The sequence below is a fragment of the Macaca mulatta genome, chromosome 10, assembly GCF_049350105.2.
Source record: "Macaca mulatta isolate MMU2019108-1 chromosome 10, T2T-MMU8v2.0, whole genome shotgun sequence".
Classification (NCBI taxonomy): domain Eukaryota; kingdom Metazoa; phylum Chordata; class Mammalia; order Primates; family Cercopithecidae; genus Macaca; species Macaca mulatta.
The window spans coordinates 103593010-103616031 of NC_133415.1; the positions used below are offsets into that span (position 1 = coordinate 103593010).

Here is a 23022-nt window from a genome sequence, read left to right on the forward strand (position 1 = left end):
CGCCTCTCCATGACCAACAGGGTCTGTGTGAAGAGAGGCCGGGCTTTGGGACGTTCAGAGAGGAGGATTCAGCGTTTTGTTGCTCTGGGACACAGCTTGGTCACTCCGGGAAACGAACACAACCTAGAGGCTGTCATTTGTAGAAACAGCGAATGGCCAAGGAATGGCGGGAGAAGGGAAGAGGAAGACTTAATAGGTTTAAAGAAAAAAAAAAAAAAAACCCCAGAAAGACCGGAGTAGAGGCTGGGCCTGCAAGGAGCCTTCCCGCGCCTCAGCCCACTTTCCTTCCCTTTCGACCTGACGGACTTAGGGTGTGCAGGGTGTCTCTTCGGATAAAATCAAGCCAAGAGAGCCCTAAGCTTCTCCCCCAGCAACTGCTGCAGAGGCGGGAAAACTTGAATTTTGTAACCAAGAGTTGCAGCGGGACGCCTAAGCGACGATAAGGGGCAGTGGAGGGGCGTCGTTGGGGGCTGCAGCATCCCAAATTGGAAGCGGTGAGGGTGACCGGCGGGAACCGAACAGCCCCGCGGCGCCTCTGCAATCTGTCGCGCGGCGCATCCCATCCCCGGGCAGTGCGTGTGACCGGCGCGCGCCAAGCGGCGCGAGCCCCCGGCGGCGCGGACAACGAGGCGCGCACCCGCGCGTGCGCAAAAGGCCCACCCAGCCGAGCCCTTCTTCAGGTGCGCTCGCGCTTCCGGCCGGCCTCCCCGCGTGCCTTCCCGGGGCGGAAACTCCGGAACCCGCGCATGCGCCTTCTGTCTCTCCGGCTTGATGCGGGGCGGAGGTCCATAGCTTCAGGTGATCCCGCCCCTCCCTCGTAGCGCAGGACCAATGGTGCGGTGGTAGGCGGGGTTTTTGAGGAGGCAGCCCGCCCACGCACCGCGCGAGGCGTGTATCGATTGGTTGGCGCCGCGGGCGCAGGTGCGCGCTTCCTATTGGGTGTGGGCGGAGCGCGAGCGATTGCGGCAGCTTCGGCAGCTGCAGGTGAGCGCGCGCGCGCGCCGCGGCTGTGGCTGGCTCGGGTGCGCGCGCGCGGGCTCGCGGGGGAGGTGGCCGAGGGAGAGGTTGCGGCGCCTGTGGCCTCCGCTCCGCCCCCTCCTCCTCCTCCAGCGCTGTCGCCGTCGCCGCCGGGGCCCGGAGGGAGGGAGCTGCCTCCCCGCCTGCCGCGCCGCCAGTCCGACCCTCGGTCCCGCTGTGTGAGTAGCTGGCGGAGTGGAGCTCAGTGCAGACGCAGGAGCTGCGGCCGCCCTCTCTGCAGGTGCCTGTGAGGAGGCGCCCGGGCCGCAGCCGGTTTCCGAGACCTCCGGTCGCGCACTCGCTCCCCGCGCTCCTGAGGGACCGCCCGACCGGAGGAGGCCGTCGCGGAGTTCGGCGCTCAGCATGAACCGCAGCCACCGGCACGGGGCGGGCAGCGGCTGCCTGGGCACCATGGAGGTGAAGAGCAAGGTGCGCGGGGCCCGGGCTGGGCGGAGCGGCGGGCCTGGGGGGCCGGGGCCTGGGAGAGGCTGGGCCAGGCTCGAAGCGCTGTGGGAGGCGACGGGCAGAGCTGCCCCGGGGTCTGGACGGTGCGGGCGGGAGACTGTGGGTAATAAACTTGCCAAGGAGGGGGCGGCGGGGATCGGGGGGCTCTAGTGTCCGCCCCTGGCCCCGGCAGGGAGAAGACCTAGTCCAGCATTTAATCTCATTCCGTAAATCTCATTCCCGTGTTCACGGACGGGAGTAGGGGCCAAGGTATACCCGAGGATGGCACACACTGAGTGGAATGCGAGGCGGCTCAAAAGGTGTAGGAGAATCCTGCCTGCTGGGCTGTGAGTGTGGGCCCTGGACCACCCCGTTGTTCCCACTTTCTGTGGTTCAGGGGCGCATCGAGCGGCGAAGGAGAGAGCCCAGTGAACTAAACAACCCTTTAAAAGTTCGCTTTGCTTCCTGCTGGCGCTCTTTCTAGCACTAACTTTGGTATGCATTTAATCTGTAAAATTAGCACTATCACCTTACGTTGGAGTAGCACTTTACAGTTTGAGTCTAGATGCTCTTTTCATTCCATCCTGCTACCTACTCACATCAAGTACTTTTCCCCTTGACCAACGGTATGCCAGTCTGCTGCTGATTACTGCGGTATTCACTGAATTTCTAAGTCTCAAGGCTCGGTGAGCAGGGTAGTCTGTAGAGAGGGATTAGTTAGGGAATGCCTTCCAAAGGGGGTTTTGAGGTGGAATTTGAAGGTGATGGGCAGCCACGGGAACATTTTCAGCAAGCGTTTCTTGAGTTAAAGAGTTAAAAGGAGCTTAGATAATCTAGTCCAATTCTCTGAGAAGACTGAGGATCAGAAAGGTTATGACTTCTCCAAGCTGCTTTTTGCAAAGCCTTCATGCCTTTTTAACAATAACTTTTAGGCACTGCAGAATACAAAACAGGACACTGGCTGGGCCCTGAGAACATTTAAAATAGAATTGAGAAGGCCAAAACACAGAAAAGGAGAAAATTGAAAGTACATCAGTTAAAAAAATGTAATGGAGCATCGTAGATGGTAAGACTACCAAGGAGTATGTAAAATGAAGGAGTGATTTGAGTGAGGTCCAGTGGAGTGAGGAAAGCTTCCTAGAGCGTCTGGGTAGAATGGTTTTGTTGTCTAGGGTTGATAAGCCAAGTTCTGTTAAGTTTCTGTAACTGAGAATCACATCGAGAAAATCTACATTCGTTTGTAACATCATTAAAAAAATGCGATTTGAGGCAGGACGCCGGTGGCTCACGCCTGTAACCTCAGCACTTTGGGAGGCCAAGGCGTGTGGATCACCTGAGGTCAGGAGTTCCAGACCAGCCTGGCTAACATGGTGAAACCCCATCTCTACTAAAAATACAAAAAATTAGCCGGCCGTGATGGCACATGCCTGTAATTCCAGCTACTTGAGAGGCTGAGGCAGGAGAATCGCTTGAACCCAGGAGGTGGAGGTTGCAGTGAGCCAAGTTCGCACCATTGCACTCCAGGCTGGGCAACAAGCGCAAAACTCCATCTCAAAAAAAAAAAAAAGATTTGGCACTTAACTCATATGAGTATTGGCACTAGTTTCAGAATTAGTAAGAATAGAAGTGTAGTTATAGCAATTTAAGGAATGTGCACGTCCATGTGTCCTCTGCACAGCATAGCAAATTTAAGTGACTTGCTTGAGCTATAGCGTTAAGATGACCCAAAATATATAGCAGAGCTTTTCCACTAGCGGTGTATAGTGGCAGTAGTGGTTCCATGCCCAGTGGTTGAACCTTCTTACGGCATTTCTGTTATAAGTCTAGTTTGGATTTGTGGGTGTTGAGGTTATGGAAAGAAAAACACTTGTGATATTGCATCATCTTAAAATTTTAAGTTTATAGCACTAATCTTGGTAGCAAGTCTTTAATTTTTTTCCATAGAAAAAAATGAGTAGGAATTCTAAGTATACTGATCAGTACAATCAAACAGTAATTTATCTCTAGTACTAAGAAAACCTTGAGTGCTTTAAAACTGGAATTTCAGGCTTTTTGCCTTTCTCTTGTCAACTGACTTGTGAATCTTTCACTTACTTCTAAACTACATGTTGTATATTTGAACTGCCATACTGCGCTTTTAGTGAACTGTGTCTTTTAAATAGAATCATACACTGATTCTAGGAACATGTGCTGAATGAAGTCGGTCCCACTATTCTAGCTGTTGACAAATAGGCAAGGTATAGGTAGGGAGTGTTTCTAATGTGTCTGTGACACCTTATATGTTTCAAATATATATTGCTGATACATATTTAAAAAATATTTGGACAGATTTTTGAAACAGTATTTTCTTTGACATTGCTTTAGTAATATCACAGCTTTTTACGAAACTGATTGCTAAGAGTTTATAACCAAAACTAGGTAGTGTGCAGGTCCTTTTTGTTTTGTTTTGTTTTTGAGACAAGATCTTGCTCTGTCACCGGGGCTGGAGTACAATGACACGATCTCGGCTCACTGCAGCCTCAACCTCCTGAGCTCAAGCGATTCTCCCATTTCAGCCTCCTGAGTAGCAAGACTATAGGCGTGCGCCACTACACCCAGCTTATTTTTATTTATTTATTTTGTAGAGACGGGGTCTCTCCATATTGCCCAGGCTGATCTTGAACATGTGAGCTCAAGTGATCCGCCTGCGTCCACCTCTCAAAGTACTGGGGCTACAGGTGTGAGCTACTGCACCTAGCTGGTCCATTTTTGTTTTACTATTTTTAATTTTTTTATCTTTTTAGAGACAGGGTTTTGCCATGTTGGTCATGCTGGTCTCTAACTCCTGTTCTCAAGTGATATGCCCACCTAGGCCTCCCACAGTGTTGGGATTACAGGTGTTAGCCACCACACTGGGTTCCGGTCCATTTTTAGGATCTCTTTTTCTTCATGTAAAGCAGTAGTGTTGGCCAGGCACGGTGGCTCACACCTGTAATCCTAGCACTTTGGGAGGAAAAGGCAGGTAGATCACCTGAGGTCTTGAGTTCAAGACCAGCCTGGCCAACACGGTGAAACCCTGTATCTACTAAAAATGTAAAAATTAGCTGGGTGTGGTGGCGCATGCCTGTAATCCCAGCTACTCTGAAGGCTGAGGCAGGAGAATCGCTTGAACCTGGGAGGTGGAGGTTGCAGTGAGCCGAGATTGAGCCACTGCACTCCAGCCTGGGTGACAGAGGGAGACTCTATCTCAAAAAAATAAAAAAATGCAATAAAGCAGTAGTGTCAACATTGTTATCTTCACACGTGGAAGGGAAAAATAGTAATGATAATAAAAGAATGAAGAATGTAAATATACCTATAGTTCAATTTGTGGTACCAGCTAGTATGTGACTTTTCTTTGGTAACTGATTTATCTTCCTAATTGTATCTCTAGGGTTGGGAAGATTCTTAATAATCATGGTGATGTCCTTTAATAACCCTGGAACAGTCTTTAAGTCATAAAATTTCCTAATTATTATTCATAGGCAAATAGATTATGAAAATTAAGTTTGCATTTCTAGAATGTACCAACAGACACTGGGGGAAGGGAGTCCATATGCATTCTGGATGACTAGGGCAAACTAGATTAGGCGATAAAACAGTTGTAAATGGTTCACATAGTGAATAATTGCTGATTGAATCTTAATTTTGTCTCTCAGTGTTTTTGTTCATGTAAAAAGTTCTCTTAATCCTATTGTTGTGTTGCAAGAAGCATAACAATTTCTCTTGGTTTTTTTTCCCATACCAACATTGGCAAAAGTGCACATATACCATGAAGCCATACAATTTTTTATTGTTTTTATCATAACAGTTAAGCAAGAGAAAATCTTGAGCGAAGAAATTTCATCCAAAAGCTTTAACAAAAACATTGAAGCCCTAAAATGTTAAATGATCAGGTGTTATTCCCATTCATACATCAGGGAAGTGATAAACCCTGTAGATGAATCAGAAAGCACTAGCAACTTCATGTTGTGATACCAGAATAAAGAAAATGGAAGAGAAACTGTGACTTTTGATAACATCGTAAGACTAACTCTGATATGAAGGGTGTTCCCTGAGTTTTTATTTACTTCGAAATGTGAAGGTGTGACTAAACTTTTTGAGAGCCTTAGGTATGACTCACCTTATTTTCTTGACAGATGTTAGTGTTTATGTTTCAGGAATGTGTTTTGGGAACTATTTTAACTTTTTGTTAGAAGTAAGAGGTGTTTTTAGTGAGTTTTGATTTTAAAACCACTGAGGAGTATGGGTGTAAGCAGGGCAGATGAACTTTAGATAGAGCAAAACCAGTGAATCCAGACGTCCCATGGGGCCTTTGGGTAAATGAATTGACATATTTGTAAACTCAAATTATTATGATGGGGCTTTCTCAACATGATACTTAAGGCTGCCCCAACAGTACATTAGTATTTCTCTTTTTTTCTCTGGGACATAATATTTTTATATTAGTATTTCTTGCTAGTAATAGATACATGGAGGAAATATGAGTTCAGTGTGGTTAAACACATTTGGCAAATGTTTGTTTAAATATTTTAAAAAATCAACATAGGGCTTAAATGAGCCTTTAAAGTGCTGGTCTCCACAGTGATTCTCAAGAGCATAATTATGTAGCATTTCTCAAACTTATATGACTGGGACACTTTTTGAAGAAGGCTGATTAACTTTTCTAAGGTTTCCACGTTTGAGGAAATGTCATGCTATTCCCACAGTAAGTTATAAATCCTGTTTATTATGGACTGGATGGAGCCAGTCCTTAGTGTTTTGGTTTTTTTTTTTTTTTTTTTTCTTTTTTGAGACGGAGTCTTGCTCTGTCGCCCAGGCTGGAGTGCAGTGGCGCGATCTTGGCTCACTGCAACCTCTGCCTCCCAGATTCAAGAGATTCTCCTGCCTCAGCCTCCTGCATAGCTGGGACTACAGGCATGTGCCACCACATCTGGCTAATTTTTGTATTTTTAGTAGATACGGGTTTTGCCATGTTGGCTAGGCTGGTTTCGAACTCCTGACCTTATGATCCTCCCACCTCAGCCTCCCAAAGTGTTGGGATTACAGATGTGAGCCATAACGCCCGGCCTCAGTTCTTAGTGTTGAATAAGAGTCACTTTTAATTATTTGACATTGGGAAAACAGAGGTGTAGGGAAACAGACTGAGAATCAGAACTGTGAACATAAGTATTGGGCATGATAGAGGCTGTCTTCCTCCCCATTCTGCCCCATTTATGTGATCTCTTAATACCTCCCTGAAGTAATTATTCTCTTTACCCACTAATTGGTGAGCTTCTGGAGCAGGCTCAAGGCTTTCTAGGGCCTAGCACTGTGCCAAACACATAAACACTTTGTGTGTTAATTGGATAGTTATAGGACATACATTTGATGTATTACTAAAGCTTCTTTTTTCTGTGTTAACATAGGGAAGATCATACCTTAATGCCACGTAGCTCACAGTTCTTTTTGTACATTTTGCTGTTGATTCTTACCACATCCCATGAAATCCTAGTTCCATTTATGGGGGAGGACACTTAAATGCTTTCCTTTGGTCGAAATAAAGACTTGGACAAGTCTTTGGTACCCCATGATGCAAGTAAGGAGAGCATTGTCATCAGAGTCTGGGCTCCAGACAGGGTTTGAGCTGAGTCACTATACAGAACAGTCCGCAGTAACGCCTAGGTACCCCAGGGATTGAGTTGAGCCTGCCTCTCTTGAAAGGAATGCTCTTCAGAGACACAGCAGTCAGGAGGCACATTCTTATGCCTTTCTTAGGCTTTTTAAAATCCCTGATAGTAAGGTTCCTGACAGTAGACAATCTTCTTTCCTTAATTAAAAATACTTGCTCTACTCGTTAATTTTTCTATTGCATGCATTTTCAAATTGGGTCCTTTTACCTTTTTTTTTTTTTTAAGTAATATGTTTGTTATGTTTATAGTTTGGAGCTGAATTTCGTCGGTTTTCGCTGGAAAGATCAAAACCTGGAAAATTTGAGGAGTTTTATGGATTACTACAACATGTTCATAAGATCCCCAATGTTGACGTTTTGGTAGGCTATGCAGACATCCATGGAGACTTACTACCTATAAATAATGATGATAATTATCACAAAGCTGTTTCAACGGCCAATCCACTGCTTAGGATATTTATACAAAAGAAGGGTAAGTATCACTGTTCAGAAAAATTGTGTTAGAAATAGAAATAATGTATTTTCCCCACTGAAAGGATACCCAGACTTTGCCACAAACTTAGTGAATAAACATTTTGTGTGAATCTTCTTCTTCTGTTAACTAACACGTAGGTTAAAACATTTGTGATATTGTTAGTTTAATTAATATCTTTATGCTTCACTAAGTGTACTTTAGAAAATTTATATTTCTAGTTACTTTTGTGTTAACCTCTTTGGTTTTATTTTTCCTTAAGTAGAAATTGGGAATTTACTGAATATTGGGAATTTATTGAATCTTCACTTTATCAAATGGATTATTCTCCATTCAGAAAAATGTGAAAAGAGTGTGACTTTGGAATCTGAAGCATTCCTGATTTTTGGTGGCAACCAACTTTCAAGGGCTGTATTTATCAGTTAATAAATACCAGAAACAAAGCCATTTAATCTTCCTGAGTCTCAATGTCTGCATCTATAGAAAGATTATAATATATTGTAGAATTACTATGAGGATTAAATGAGCTAAGTGTAGTGCCCTGGCTTATAGTAGGCACCCAGTAAATATTTTCTTTTACTTTTAGGATACTTTTTAAAGAAATCGTATAAAACTAGTTAATTATATGGAAAATGAGGTGGGAAGTTACTATTATGGAGGGATGTAAACACGGATATTAATTAGTCTTCCAAAAAAATTGAAATCGGTATTTGGCAATAATTTTCTTTCTTTCTTTCTTTCTTTTTTTGTAAAGACTGGGTCTTACTATGTTGCCCAAACTCTTCTCAAACTCCTGGTCTCCTGTGATCCTCCAGTCCCCACCTCTCTAGAAGTGCTGGGATTACAGGCATGAGCCACCATGCTCAGCCAAGAATTTTCAAATGTATTTTGAGTCCTAAAACTTTTTTTTTTTTTTTTAACCTCGTAGCCTCTGTGTGTGTATGTATGTGTGTCTGCAGATGGGCAGGGTAGGGTTTATTATGGTATGTACCATTTATTCCTTTATTGTAAATGAAGTGGTTTGGGAAGCCAGCATGAGAGCATTGAGCCTAGTATTGGGATAAATTAAAGACTTACAGTATTTATAAGCCAACCCAGAAAGGAGCTTGAGAGCAGCCAGGCATGGTGGCTCACGTGATAATCCCAGCACTTTGGGAGACTGAGATAGGCAGATCATCTGAGGTCAGGAGTTCGTGACTAGCATGGCCAACATGGTGAAACCCCGTCTCTACTAAAAATACAAAAATTAGCTGGGCGTGGTGGCGCATGCCTGTAATCCCAGCTACTCAGGAGGCTGAGGCAGGAGAATCAGCCAGGAGGCGGAAGTTGCAGTGAGCCGAGATCGTACCACTGCACTCCAGTCTCGGTGACAGAGCTAGACTCCTTCTCAAAAAATTTTTTTAAAAAAGAAAGTAGCTTGAGAGAATGGGTAGGGATTACCTTTGAAGGTGAAAACTATTTCTAATCAGTTGATAAGCATTAGACCACTCCCAGGGCTCTGGAATTCCACTGATTATGTATCTTTGCTTTCCTGGGTTTCAGGAACTAAAGTCCACCAACAAAATAAACCTCCAAGGATAACCTCTGCCTATATCACTTGACTATTTTACAAAATACTTTCACACACAAATTAATGTTCCTAAAGTCTCCTGAGATGGATCTTGTAGGTAATTAACAGGGGTGCGATATAATGAGAATATGATCTTAGGAAGATTCAGTTGGCTGTTCAGGATGAATTGGAGTGGGCAGCAGCCTTACAGTAGAGAGCCAGGAGCAGGCGGTAAAGAAGTGAGGAGACTGGCCCAGAAGTAGAGGGGAGGGAAGCGGGGCCCGGGGGGAGGAGGCAGTGGTGGGAAGATAGGAGGGGAAATACTTGGGAGTCATTGCACTCACTGGCTGCTTTGCAGTGAAGGAGAGTCCAGCAGAGCATACCTTGATGGTTTGAGTCTGACAGCTGGGACAGTGTCATGAACAAGCAGAGTAGATTGATTTGGAAAAGAAAATTATGAGTTTTGTGTTAGGACAAATAAACTTAACCAATCATGCAGGAGATTGGAAATGGTAGACAAGAGTTCAGGGTAGAAATCCAAAAACTAGTTAGATTTGCAAGCTTTTCGAAAAGTGATAGTTAAAATTTTGGGAGTAGACATAAAGGCCACCTGAGATGAAGACCATGGATAGAACCTTGGAAAGCTATATATAGAGTGCTGGAAAAGGAGGAAGAATTTAAATAATTATGGTTGAATAATAGGCCTTTCTTGTTAGCAATTGTAATTTTTGTTAAAAAGTTAGTTGCTGTTTGGAATGTGCATTCAGATATAGAGCGGGTTTTTAAAGTGTTGCCATCTGACAGACTTTTGTTGGATTATCCCCTTAGAAAGATTATGACAGTTGGGTTATACCACCACATGTTTTGTTAATGGAATTATACCCTTGCATGATTATGGAATTAATCCTAACATCTTTTAAGGGTGGTTATGTTTTATTTCCTTTTTTGGTTTTTATTTATTGGTGGTGTAATTTTTATTGAGACTTTTGACGGTTTTTATTGTCATAGGAATTACAACTTAGAAATACGTTTCTATGTGCAAATGCTTTCTGTGTATTAATAGTAGAGGTAAAATGTCCTATATAATTGATAACCCTTAGAATTTGATTTAGAAATAGGCAATTCAACAGAAATATTTTATATTTTAAAAATATAAATGTAATACAAATATGACTTCAGCAAAAATGAAAGTAGGTAGTCAGTTCATTCCTGCTTAAAACCCTCTGATGATTTCCCATTGCAACCAGAATAAAATCCCTTCTGATTTGGACTTCCCAACCTCATCTTCCCTCATTCTCTCACTCCCTCATCCCAGTCAGCCACATTGGCTTCCTCCCTGTTCCTCAGACTTGGTGAGCTTTTCTTTTTCTTTTTCTTTTTCTTTTTTTTTTTTTTTGAGATGGAGTCTTGCTCTGTCACCCAGGCTGGAGTGCAATGGCACAATCTCGGCTCACTGCAACCTCTGCCTCCCAGATTCAAGTTGTTATCCTGCCTCAGCCTCCTGAGTAGCTGAGACTACAGGTGCGCGCCACCATGACTTGCTAATTTTTGTATTTTTAGTAGAGATGGGGTTTCACCGTGTTGGCCAGGCTGGTCTCAAAGTCCTGACCTCAGGTGATCCACCCATCTTGACCTCGCAGTGTTCTGGGATTACAGGTGTGAGCCACTGCACCCAGCTGTGACCTTGTTTCTGTTTCTGTGCTCTTATGCTTGGTTATTCTTAAGGACACTTCACCCTCAGCTCTTCCCACTTCTGCCTCCTCCTACTTAGCTCAGATAACTTTGTCAGAGGAGTCTCATCTGACTACCCTAACTAAAGCCCTCCACCCTCCCACCTTTACCACATCATCCTCTGAAGACCTGGAAGTATCTTATTTAAGAATATGTTAACTTGTTTCCTGTCTGTCTTGTTTACCATCAGGTCCCAGCATCTAAATCTGGCAGACTTACTTAGTTTACTATAATGTATGCACTTTTTCTTTTAGCAAAGTTGAGCCGATGCTTAACTAGAAATCTGATTTTTTGTAAACCTTAATGAACATTTAACTCAAGAAACTAATATAAAATATGACATTAAGTATAGTTACATTTTACTGCTTGAATACAGCACATTTTCTGTTTTCTTTGCTTTTTGATTTCAGTTAGGCATCAATAAGGCAGAAGTTACACTTAATATGTACCGAGTGTTTTCTTTTTTTTTTTTTTTTTTTAAGTCTTGCTCTGTCACCCAGGCTGGAATGCAGCAGGGGCGTGACCTTGGCTCACTGCAACCTCCGCCTCCTGGGTTCTTGTGCCTCAGCTTCCCGAGTAGCTGGGACTACAGGTGCATGCCACAACGCCCAGCTAATTTTTGTATTTTTAGTAGAGGCAGAGTTTTGCCATGTTGGCTAGGCTGGTCTCAAACTCCTGACCTCAAGTGATCCACCTACCTTGGCCTCCCAAAGTGCTGGGATTACAGGTGGGAACCACCGTGCCTGGCCCCAATTATTTTATTTTATTTATTTATTTATTTATTTTGAGACAGAATCTTAACTCTGTCACTCAGGCTAGAGTGCAGTGGTGTGATTTCCACTCACTGCAGCCTCTACCTCCCGGGCTCAAGCGATTCTCCTGCTGCAGCCTCCCAAGTAGCTGGGACTACAAGTGTGTGCCACCATGCCTGGCTAATTTTTGTATTTTTAGTAGAGACAGGGTTTCACCATGTTAGCCAGGTTGGTCTCAAACTCCTGACCTCAGGTGATCCATCCACCTCAGCCTCCCATAGTGCTGGGTTTACACATATGAGCCACCACACCTGGCCCCCAAGTGATTTTTGAAAAGCAAATTGCAAAACCATTTAAAAATTTAAAACTATATGATCTTTTAACATCTGATACTCTACTAAAATTCCTTTAAAGTGAAAGCTTACAATTCAATATGTGAACTACTTTATAGTCTGAAGTTTAAGATAGTGTTGTTGGATATCTTGAAAAATTTTTATAACAATTTATTGTTAGAAGAAAAATCCCATACTCTATTCCTAGAGCAGTTATCATGGGAGCAAAAACAGAACACAAGAAACCTGGTATCTTAAAAGTTATTTTCATGAGGAGGATCCCAATCGGCCATTCCCTGTTAAGAGTATTAGAGTTTATCCTAATTGATTCAGGAGACGGGGAAGAGAAGGTACAGAATAGACTTTTCCGCTGTCATTGTTGAGGTTATTGCTGTGCACCAAAAATTTTTTTAAAATGTTTAAAGCTTGCGCCTTTTAAAAATACTCAGGTCATTCCTGTCAGTTTGGAATTCAGCCAGGGAAATGTGTATTTTTAAAAGCTTCCCAGCCAGTCCTGATAATCAGCCAGGTGGAGGATCTGTTGAGGTGCTACAGCAGACCCCTCTCCAGATCTAGTCAGAATCTCTACATCCAGACTTCTTGCTATAACACAGTCTATTTTTGATTGACACCAGACACATATGTTTAACTCTTCAATTTATTCTAGTTTTGTTGGAAACACTAGAAAGGCTTTGCTTTAAACTTGGTCTCACGTAGGGCATGCCCTCACACAGGCACGATTTTGTGGCCCAGATACTGGTAACTGGGCATCTAAATCATCTCTTAGACTTTGTGCACTGGACATTATTTTGTAGATGTTTTTTAAGGTTACATTTTTCCGAATCAGAGTTTAGTTTAAAATTGTCTAAGGAACATACGTTTTAGTAGTGAATTGTAAATTGTAGTTTTAACAAAAGATACGTCCCAGAAATGAAAAAAATAAATTATGGCCTGTAATCCCAGCACTTTGGGAGGCCGAGGCAGGTGGATCATGAAGTCAAGACATCAAGACCATCCTGGGACAGGGTGTCTCCACTAAAAATACAAAAAATTAGCTGGGCGTGGTGGTGGACACCCGTAGTCCCAGCTACTTGGGAGGCTGAGGCAGGAGAATGGCGCGAACCCGGGAGGCAGAGCTTGCAGTGAGCTGAGATCGCGCCACTGCACTCCAGCCTGGGCGACAGAGCGAGACTCTGTCTCAAAAAAGAAAAAAAGAAAAGAAATTGTGGAGTAACATCTCAGTATGTGACACCAGTTATTCACAACAGCAACCTGGGTGTCACCTTTGACACATACCTATTTTTTAGTCAGTCACCAAGCCTGTTAAAACTGGGTTCTAGTTATTTTGCAGATTTGTCTCCCCATTTCCACGTCCTCTGCTCCAGGCCAGGTGCTATCCTAATTTACTGAAGTAACTGCTGCTTTTGTTTTGTTTGTTTTTTCTGAGAAGCAGTCTCGCTCTTGTTGCTCAGGCTAGAGTGCAGTGACGTGATCTCAGCTCACCACAACCTCCACCTCCTGGGTTCAAGTGAGTCTCCTGCCTCATCCTCCTGAGTGGCTGGGATTACAGGCATGCGCCATCATGCCTGGCTAATTGTGTATTTTTAGTAGAGATGGGGTTTCTCCATGTTGGTCAGGCTGGTCACGAACTCCCGACCTTGGGTGATCCCCAGCCTCGGCCTGCCAAAGTGCTGGGATTACAGGTGTGAGCCACTGCGCTGGCTACAGTAGCTTCTTGTCCTCCCCCTCACATGCTTCTCCAACTTGCAGCCAGGGTGAGCTTTGTAGAAAAACCAAATGAGCTTACCATCTCTGTCTTCCCTTAAAATCCTTGGTTTTCTTCCCTTTGCCCTTAGGCTAAAGTCTGTAAACCTTGGTACTTCCTAGGAGGCCCTGTTTGTCTGTTTGGCCCCTGGCTGCCTCTGACTCAGCTCCTGACTCCTCCCTCCTTCCCTTCCTCCCTCCCTCCCTCCCACTTTTCACCCTGTGTTCTAGCTGTATTGGATTTCTTTGTCTGTCTGGCCCTCCCTCTTCTGGATATTGTCACTGCACTCAGCCGAGATCATGCAGTGACACAGCCGAGATCGTGTCACTGCACTCCAGAGCGAAACTCCGTCTCAAAAAACGTTACCAGATCTATCTCATTTAACCATTTTATATTAGAGCAAGAGTTGGGAAACTAAGGCCTGCTGGCTGTTTTTGCATATAAAATTTTCTTGAAACAGGGTCTCACTATTGCCTGTTTTGGAGTGTAGTGGTGCCATCTTAGCTTACTTCAACTTCGACCTCTCAGGCTCAAGTGATCCTCCCACTTCAGCCTCCCAAGTAGCTTGAACTACAGGCACAGACCACCATGCCCGGCTAATTTTTTTTTTTTTTTAGTTGGAGTCTTGCCGTCACCCAGGCTGGAGTGCAGTGGCACGATCTTGGCTCACTGCAAGCTCTGCCTCCTGGGTTCACGCCATTCTTCTGCCTCAGCCTCCCGAGTAGCTGGGACCACAGGCGCCCGCCACCACGCCCAGCTAATTTTTTGTATTTTTAGTAGAGACGGGGTTTCACCATATTAGCCAGGATGGTCTCGATCTCCTGACCTCGTGATCCACCCGCCTTGGCCTCCCAAAGTGCTGGGATTACAGGCGTGAGCCATCGCGCTCGACTCGGCTAATTTTTAAATTTTTTTTTGTAGAGACAGGGTCCTGCTATGTTACCCAGGCTGGTCTTGAACTGCTAAGCTCAAGCAGCCCTCTCACCTCGGCCTCCCAAAGTGCTGGGATTACAGGGATGAGCCATCATGCCTGGCCACATATTCTTTTATGGATTGTCTGTGGTTGCTTTTACAAGAGGGATTATATGGCCTGTAATACCTAGACATTTACTGTCTGACTCTTGACAGAAAACGGTTGTCAACCCTTGGATTAGAACATTTTAAAAAATTATTTCATTATTTGATTTCTTCCTCTGAACTTCAAATGGGGCATAATCTTGAACTTTGTTGATGACTGTACTATAACGGTTGCTGTTTTGTTACTGTATGGGGATGCTGATGGAGCTTATGTAGAAGTTTTTTTCTTCTAGATTTGCTTTTTACTCACTGTAAAGCTTTTATGTCTTATATCTGCCTGCCACCCACAAGTGGATCCTTACCCTTTGCTCTGAATGTGTGGTTTATGACCCTCTATGAGCAAAGGAATGAGATTACTAGGCTTTTCAGAATTAATGTTTAAAGACTAAGAGGTTCAGAGGGAGGCCCTGCAGGGTGAGTGAAGAACAGCCACTATTTGTGTGTAAGAAAGTAAGACGTCCAGCTTGACTATTTAGAGGCCTTCTAGGTGGATCCTTGTCTGTTCAGTTAGCCGAGATCATTGACTGAAGAAAAGGCTTGGGATAAATGTGGTGCTGCTGTATCAGCCTATATCATGTACTGTTGCATAAGTGAAATTATACAAATGGACAATGGCTATGCTCAAGTTTTCAAACTTTTCATCTCATTCTGAGTTTAATGCTCTGATAGTATTCAGGTAGAAAGTCAACTCCAATTCCTTGTGGACATTCACCTTTACACTTTAACATCCTGAACCCTGGCTTTCTGCCAAAATATTTTCTTTCCCAGTGCCTGGAAACTGATTAGCTAGATGGGAGAACAAAGGTGGCTTTGTACTGGGGCATATTGCTTTTGAGAATTTAGCAGAGAGCATTCAAATGGAGTCTGGATGTGATGCCAAATTATGCAGATTTGGGGTTTTTTTGGTTAGGTTTCCCATGAGTAGGTATGTAGGCAACTTAATATTGTTCTCAGTTTGTACGGTCTGGAATTTCCCTTATAAATGTTATGTAGGCTTTCCTTATTGATTGTTTTAAAACAGAAATGTGTATGATTTTGAGAAAACACATTACCAGAAGACTATTCTTGATAGGTTTTTTTGCCAAAAAGATTGTTGTACCAATGAATTTATATCCAAAGCCATATTATAAATACATTTCTGTCTCTGTAAGAGCCCAGTGCAAATACTTTATAAATGATGACAAGTGTCCACAAGGGGGAAAAATGCCAAAAAAATAGGGTACCCCTAACCTTATATATTTATCTGAAACCAGGTTTTGAAAAGTGTTCACACAGCATCAGAAAAGAATACTAAAGCTCCCTGTGCTCTGACATAATTGATACTTGGCATTCATTATTGTGACTTGGAAGATACTAGTCTAGTAAGAAAACCTGGACTCTAGTTCTTTCTCTATAACTTAACGTTGTACCCTTAATTTCTTGGTTATAAAGTGAAGATGATAATAGTTTAGCAATGAGGGGGTTCAGGATTAAGCAAGAGAATATGAATTGAAGCACTATACAAATGCAAGATGGTGAGATTGGTGTTTTCTGTGGCAGCAGTTGAGACTAGGATTTTCAACTATTTCTTTTGTGGAGGAGGGAAGCCATTTATTTTTTGTTTGTTTGTTTGTTTTCTTTTCTTTCTTTTTTTCTTTTTTTTTTTTTTGCCTAGCCCCTAGAAAACCAGGGAGAGGCATTATTGAAGTTTTTTTTTTTTTTTAATTCATGTAAATTTCACTTTTTAGTTTATCCTCGTTGTAGTTATTTTTGAAAATACTATTTTAACTTTTGTTTCTGCTGTTAGTTTCATTTTCCCTTTTACCTCTCATTCTCTGATGAAATGTTTTGTTTATAGACTATCTTCCTTCAGCCATATAAATTTAACCATATCTGGTGTTAGGTGTTCTGTTTTCCCTTTTAGTTTATTGTTTAATTAGGTGGCAGTATTTAAAGATGGGAAGATTTTGCCTAAAAGCAAGACTTTCTGGCATGAAGAAAATCTGCCAGGAACTGAGAAGCAGCTATGCCATCTAAATGAGGCAGGAGCTCTCCAGTTTGCCAGAGTCCTACTACTTCCTATTGTCTGTGTCACCACCACTGAGGACAAAATATCATTGCACTTTATGCATAGTTTTTCACACAGTAAAGAAAAAAGTTAAAACTCTACCTTTGCTTCTTTCAAAATGAACATGAGAGATCAAGAATTCCTGCTGGGCAAGTGGCTCACGCCTGTAATCCCAGCACTTTGGGAAGCTGAGGCAGGTGGATCACCTGAGGTCAGGAGTTCAATCAAGACCAACCTGGCCAACATGGTGAAACCCCATCTCTACTGAAAATACAAAAATTAGCTGGGCATGGTGGCACATGCCTGTAATCCCAGCCACTTGGGAGGCTAAGGCAGAAGAATCGCTTGAACCTGGGAGGCGGAGGTTACAGTGAGCTGAGATCATGCCTCTGTACTCCAGCCAGGATGACAGAGCGAGACTCTGTCTCAAACAATAGCAACAAAAAAGAACTCCCCCAGAAAACTGAGGGAGAGTGTTTATCAGCAAAAGACCAAAATTCCTAAGTGTGTGTTTGATATGCACCAGCATCAATTACATTATCTGCCCACTCAGCCTCTGATACTGGTTTATGATTTTACTCTCTTGATTTACTTTGAGAATCAGATATCCCATTTCAAGTCTTTGAGTTGCATATGATAAACATGTAAATTGCAGGCGTGTTTTTGTTTTGTCACCCAGGCTGGAGTGCGGTGATCATAGTGCACTGTAGACCTGAATCCTGGAGTGAAGCCATCCTCCCATCTCAGTCTCCCAAGAAGCCGGGACTACAGGCAGACACTACCACACCTGGCTAATTTTTTTTACTTTTTGTAAAGACAGGGTCTCACGCTGTTGCCCAGGCTGGGCTCAAGTGATCCACCCAACATGGCCTCCCAGAGAAGTACTGGGATTGTAGGCGTGAGGCACCGCGCCCAACCACATTACAAGTTTTTTAAACAAATGAAGGAAAAATGTATTTTAAGAAGCTGGTTTGGCCAGGCGCAGTGGCGCAAGCCTGTAATCCCAGCACTTTGGGAGGCCAAGATGGGCGGATCACGAGGTCAGGAGATCGAGACCATCCTGGCTAACACGGTGAAACCCCGTCTCTACTAAAAAATACAAAAAACTAGCTGGGCGAGGTGGCAGGCACCTGTAGTCCCAGCTACTCAGGAGGCTGAGGCAGGAGAATGGCGTGAACCTGGGAAGCGGAGCTTGCAGTGAGCTGAGATCCGGCCACTGCACTCCAGCCTGGGCGACAGAGCAAGACTCCGTCTCAAAAAAAAAAAAAAAAAAAAAAAAAAAGCTGGTTTAAAATCATGTTTTAAGGCCAGACACAGTAGCTCTCACCTGTACTCCTAGCACATTGAGAGGCCGAGGCGAGAGGATCTCCTGAGGCCAGGAGTTCAAAACCAGCCTGGGCAACACAGCAAGACCCTATTTTAAAAAAAGGAAAAATACATATATATTTAATGATGTTTAAGAATATGTAAGATCTGGCTAGGTGCGGTGGCTCACGCCTGTAATTCCAGCACTTCGGGAGGCCGAGGTGGGCGGATCATGAGGTCAGGAGATCGAGACCATCCTGGCTAACACGGTGAAACCCTGTCTGTACTAAAAATACAAAAAAAATTAGCCAGGCCTGGTAGCACACACCTGTAGTTCCAGCTACTCGGGAGGGTGAGGCAGGAGAATTGCTTGAACCCAGGAGGCAGAGGTTGCTGTGAGCCAAGGTCACGCCACTGCACTCAGCCTGGGCGACAGAGTGAGACCATCTCAAAGAAAAAAAAAAAAAGAATACGTAAGATCTATCATAATTTCATTTGCCATATTTAATGTTTAATAGTGATTGAGCTCTATCAAATTTAACTTCAACATTGGTTTATTTTGTGATGTGTATTTGAGATGGCCACCTAGTGGTTTTTTCTGGTATGGCATTTTACTACTGTACTAGATTATGATCTGATTAGCAAATAAGCTTATTAGCTAGTTTGTTTATATACCAAATATATTTTGAGTTATCCTTTCTGTACAGATTCTGCCGCAAGTGAATAGATATTTTTACAGCATTTCTATAATTATTTTGTTTTATTTTTAAACAGAAGAAGCAGACTACAGTGCCTTTGGTACAGACACGCTAATAAAGAAGAAGAATGTTTTAACCAACGTATTGCGTCCTGACAACCATAGAAAAAAGCCACATATAGTCATTAGTATGCCCCAAGACTTTAGACCTGTGTCTTCTATTATAGACGTGGATATTCTTCCAGAAACACATCGTAGGGTACGTCTTTACAAATATGGCACTGAGAAACCCCTAGGATTCTACATCCGGGATGGCTCCAGTGTCAGGGTAACACCACATGGCTTGGAAAAGGTTCCAGGGATCTTTATATCCAGGCTTGTCCCAGGAGGTCTGGCTCAAAGTACAGGACTATTAGCTGTTAATGATGAAGTTTTAGAAGTTAATGGCATAGAAGTTTCAGGGAAGAGCCTTGATCAAGTAACAGACATGATGATTGCAAATAGCCGTAACCTCATCATAACAGTGAGACCGGCAAACCAGAGGAATAATGTTGTGAGGAACAGTCGGACTTCTGGCAGTTCTGGCCAGTCTACCGATAACAGCCTTCTTGGCTCCCCACAGCACATTGAACCAAGCTGTGAGCCAGAGGATGAAGACAGCGATGAAGATGACATTATCATTGAAGACAATGGAGTGCCACAGCAGATTCCAAAAGCTGTTCCTAATACCGAGAGCCTGGAGTCATTAACACAGATAGAGCTAAGCTTTGAGTCTGGACAGAATGGCTTTATTCCCTCTAATGAAGTGAGCTTAGCACCCATAGCAAGTGGCTCAAACACGGAATTTGAAACACATGCTCCAGATCAAAAACTCTTAGAAGAAGATGGAACAATCATAACATTATGAAACCATTGTTTGAATGTTTTCAGAGTGAGGATGCCATGAGAACTTGTACATTTGGCTAGTTTAAAAGCATATATACCTCTGACCAGTGACGTGGAATAGGCATGAGACGAGTAACGTTGCAAGCTTACAATATTATTAAAGTAGTAGTCTGGTAATTGTTAATATAAACTTTGGTGGATCAGAGGTGAATTTAAGTCCAAAACAAAGGGGCCTTTGCTGATGAAGTTACGTGCTTTTACTTTTTTGTCTGTGGAGAATCAGATGTTAAAGCACATTCTTGGAACTATGCGAGAAGACTAGATCATTTCTGTTGGAAGTGGTTGCATATTTAACCTGCTGTGCAGAGCCCAGTTAATTTTTCCTTTAACTGTATTTTTAAAATTCTAATGTGAAGTCTGATTCTCTCTTTTGGTACACTGGGGACCTCAGCTCTTAAAGGTCTTATGTTCCCAATATTTTATTTTATTTTTTATTTTTTATTTTTTTAGTGACTGGATCTCACTCTGTTGCCCAAGCTGGAGTGCAGTGGCATGATCACAGCTCACTGCAGCCTCAACCTCCTGGGCTCAAGCAATCCTCCCACTTCAGCCTCCTGAGTAGCTGGGACCACAGGCACGTACCATGACACCTGGCTACTTTTTGTATTTTTTGTAGAGACAGAGTTTTGCCATGTTGCCCAAGCTGGTCTTGAACTCCTGGGCTCAAGCAGTCCTGCCTCGGCTTCCCAAAGTGCTAGGATTACAGCCACCATGCCCAGCCTATTTTGATTTTTGTTTTTTTAATGTTCCTCTCTAATAAATTGTAACAAATGATGTTCTCAAGTGCATTTCCAGTTTCTAAGAATCAAACCACGTGGCTGTTTTTAGGAGTTGCTTCCCATGTTATAAAGCTCAGGAAGCTCTCTTTTTTTTTTTTTTTTTGTCTCTGTCGCCCAGGCTGGAGTGCAGTGGTGCAATCTCAGCTCCCAGATTCAAGCAGTTCTTCTGCCTCAGCCTCCTGAGTAACTGAGATTACAGGTGTGTGCCAACACGTCCGGCTTATTTTTTTGTATTTTTAGTAGAGACGGGGTTTCACCACGTTAGTCAGGCGGATCTCGAATTCCTGACCTCAAATGATCTGCCCATCTCGGCTGCCCAAAGTGCTGGATTGCAGGCATGAGCCACCGTGCCCGGCCAGGAAGCTGTCTTTTCTTGAGTTATGAAACTCTGCAACAGTTGTTCAAGTTGGTGTTTGTCCTTCCTATAGCTTTCATATTTGCAAATTAATTGTGTATGGCTATAATTTATGTTTTAAAAGGCAGTTCTCTTGACTTTGGAAACATGGAAGTCTCTCCTTTAACCTGTTCTTGTTCCCATTCCCAGTCTCATTTGAAATCATTCATTTTGTTGTTAGTGTGTGTATTTTTGTTGGTGTGCTTTTAATGCATTCAAGTATGCATCATTTTGGATAAAAAATGCATCCAAATTAAGAGGTTTTAACACATAGGACAAACTTGTGCACTTTTTATACCAAAAAAAAAAAAAAAAAATTGGGTTTTCCTTCATGGGATTTCTAGAAACACTGCCTACAGTTTATGAAAACTACATAGTATTCACCTGTGACAGGTAGTTTATCACTGTTAATTTTATGAGGCTATTTATTACTTTCCAGTGCATCCACTTAGAACAAGCTAAGAGTAAGGCTGCTAACTTTAATTCCTTGCCTGATTTTATTGTACAATGTGCACAAGCACAATGGTATGCTTGTATATAGAAACTAAAAATATTATGAAGTACATAAGTTCCCTATGGCTTATGGAGAGTTATTTATTAATTAACTTTATGGTAGGGCTAGTATGAATATCTTTTTAACAATTGTGTGCTATTAAAACAATGAAGATTCAAATGACTCCGTTTTGAAGGATGTTTTCTCTATATGGTAAAATATATGAAGAAGTCTTGATTACATGAATATCGCTTGACTCAGAATACTTCAATGTATTTTGTTCACATTACCACTAAGCATATTATCAGTAAACTATTAACTGACTACACAACACTATGTAATACGATGTACTTTTTGTTGAGATCACCGAAGTTCTTCCATTTATATACTATTTTTAATGGCATTCCGGCTTTAACATTCTGTGAGTCTTATAAATTTGACTCTTGAATGGCAAAATAATGTTAGTATGTAGAAGGTTAACTTTCATTTATAATATAAGTGGTGCAGGGGTTCAACATTTTAAGTAAAAATATTTTTACACACTACCTCTCTCTTTTTTTTTTTAAAGTTTTAACATCAGAACTTTTGGGGGAAAAACTACTTCAGGGCTTGACTTTTTGTACAAATTTTAACTGAAATACAGATTTATCTTGTACACGTTCATGGAAATGGAAATCAAAGCTGCTAGTGCTTTTTATTTTAATTATCGTGTTAAGGGTATCTGTCAATAGTATTTTCAACTAGATCTCTGACTCTTAAATTATTGGTGAAATAATTGATTACTAGACATACTGTAAAACCAATAGATCCTGGTTATACGATAAAATATCAGCTCATTGGTTGTCTCAATTATTTCAAGTGCACCTTATTAACAAAAGTATCAGTGGATCCAGCATAAAATTTTATAGTACTAAATGTCAAGCCTCACTGTGAATTTTGTTCTGTATCTTAAGTAAATTTATGATAATGTTCTCGAGCTATCAACAAAATATATGTACTTTTGTGAGCTATGAATTTTCTAATTAAATTTTACATGCTATAACATGATTTTTACATGAATGATACTTTGTTTATAACTATCAAATGTCAGTATTTTACTACAATTTTATAAAGTGTACATTATCACTAAATGAACTTTGATTTTAAAAATCAAATTAGCTTTAGTTGTATGTTATTTTTTACAAATAAAGATAGACTTGTATAAAGGCTACTTTCTTGTTTGAAGTTATATGAAAAGCTGCCCACACATACCAGGTGCCCATTATATCATTATATAAAATAGGTAGGGAGAAAAACCCCTGAATTTTTTTTTTTTTTTTTTTTTTTTTTTTTTTTTTTTTTTTTGAGACGGAGTCTCGCTCTGTCGCCCAGGCTGGAGTGCAGTGGCTGGATCTCAGCTCACTGCAAGCTCCGCCTCCCAGGTTCACGCCATTCTCCTGCCTCAGCCTCCCGACTAGCTGGGACTACAGGCGCCCGCCACCTCGCCCAGCTAGTTTTTTGTATTTTTTAGTAGAGACGGGGTTTCACCGTGTTA

The 23022-nt window shown here is 42.4% G+C and overlaps 1 protein-coding gene across 1 annotated transcript; it reads left to right on the forward strand.

The window, feature by feature from the left end:
• Positions 1–994: 994 nt before the first annotated feature.
• PARD6B (par-6 family cell polarity regulator beta) lies at positions 995–22698 on the forward strand. Its single transcript, XM_015148783.3, has 3 exons — positions 995–1446; positions 7400–7622; positions 18955–22698. Exons 1-3 carry the CDS (start codon positions 1381–1383, stop codon positions 19782–19784), a joined length of 1119 nt encoding a protein of 372 aa, XP_015004269.2. The 5' UTR covers positions 995–1380; the 3' UTR covers positions 19785–22698.
• The last annotated feature ends 324 nt before the right edge of the window (positions 22699–23022 follow it).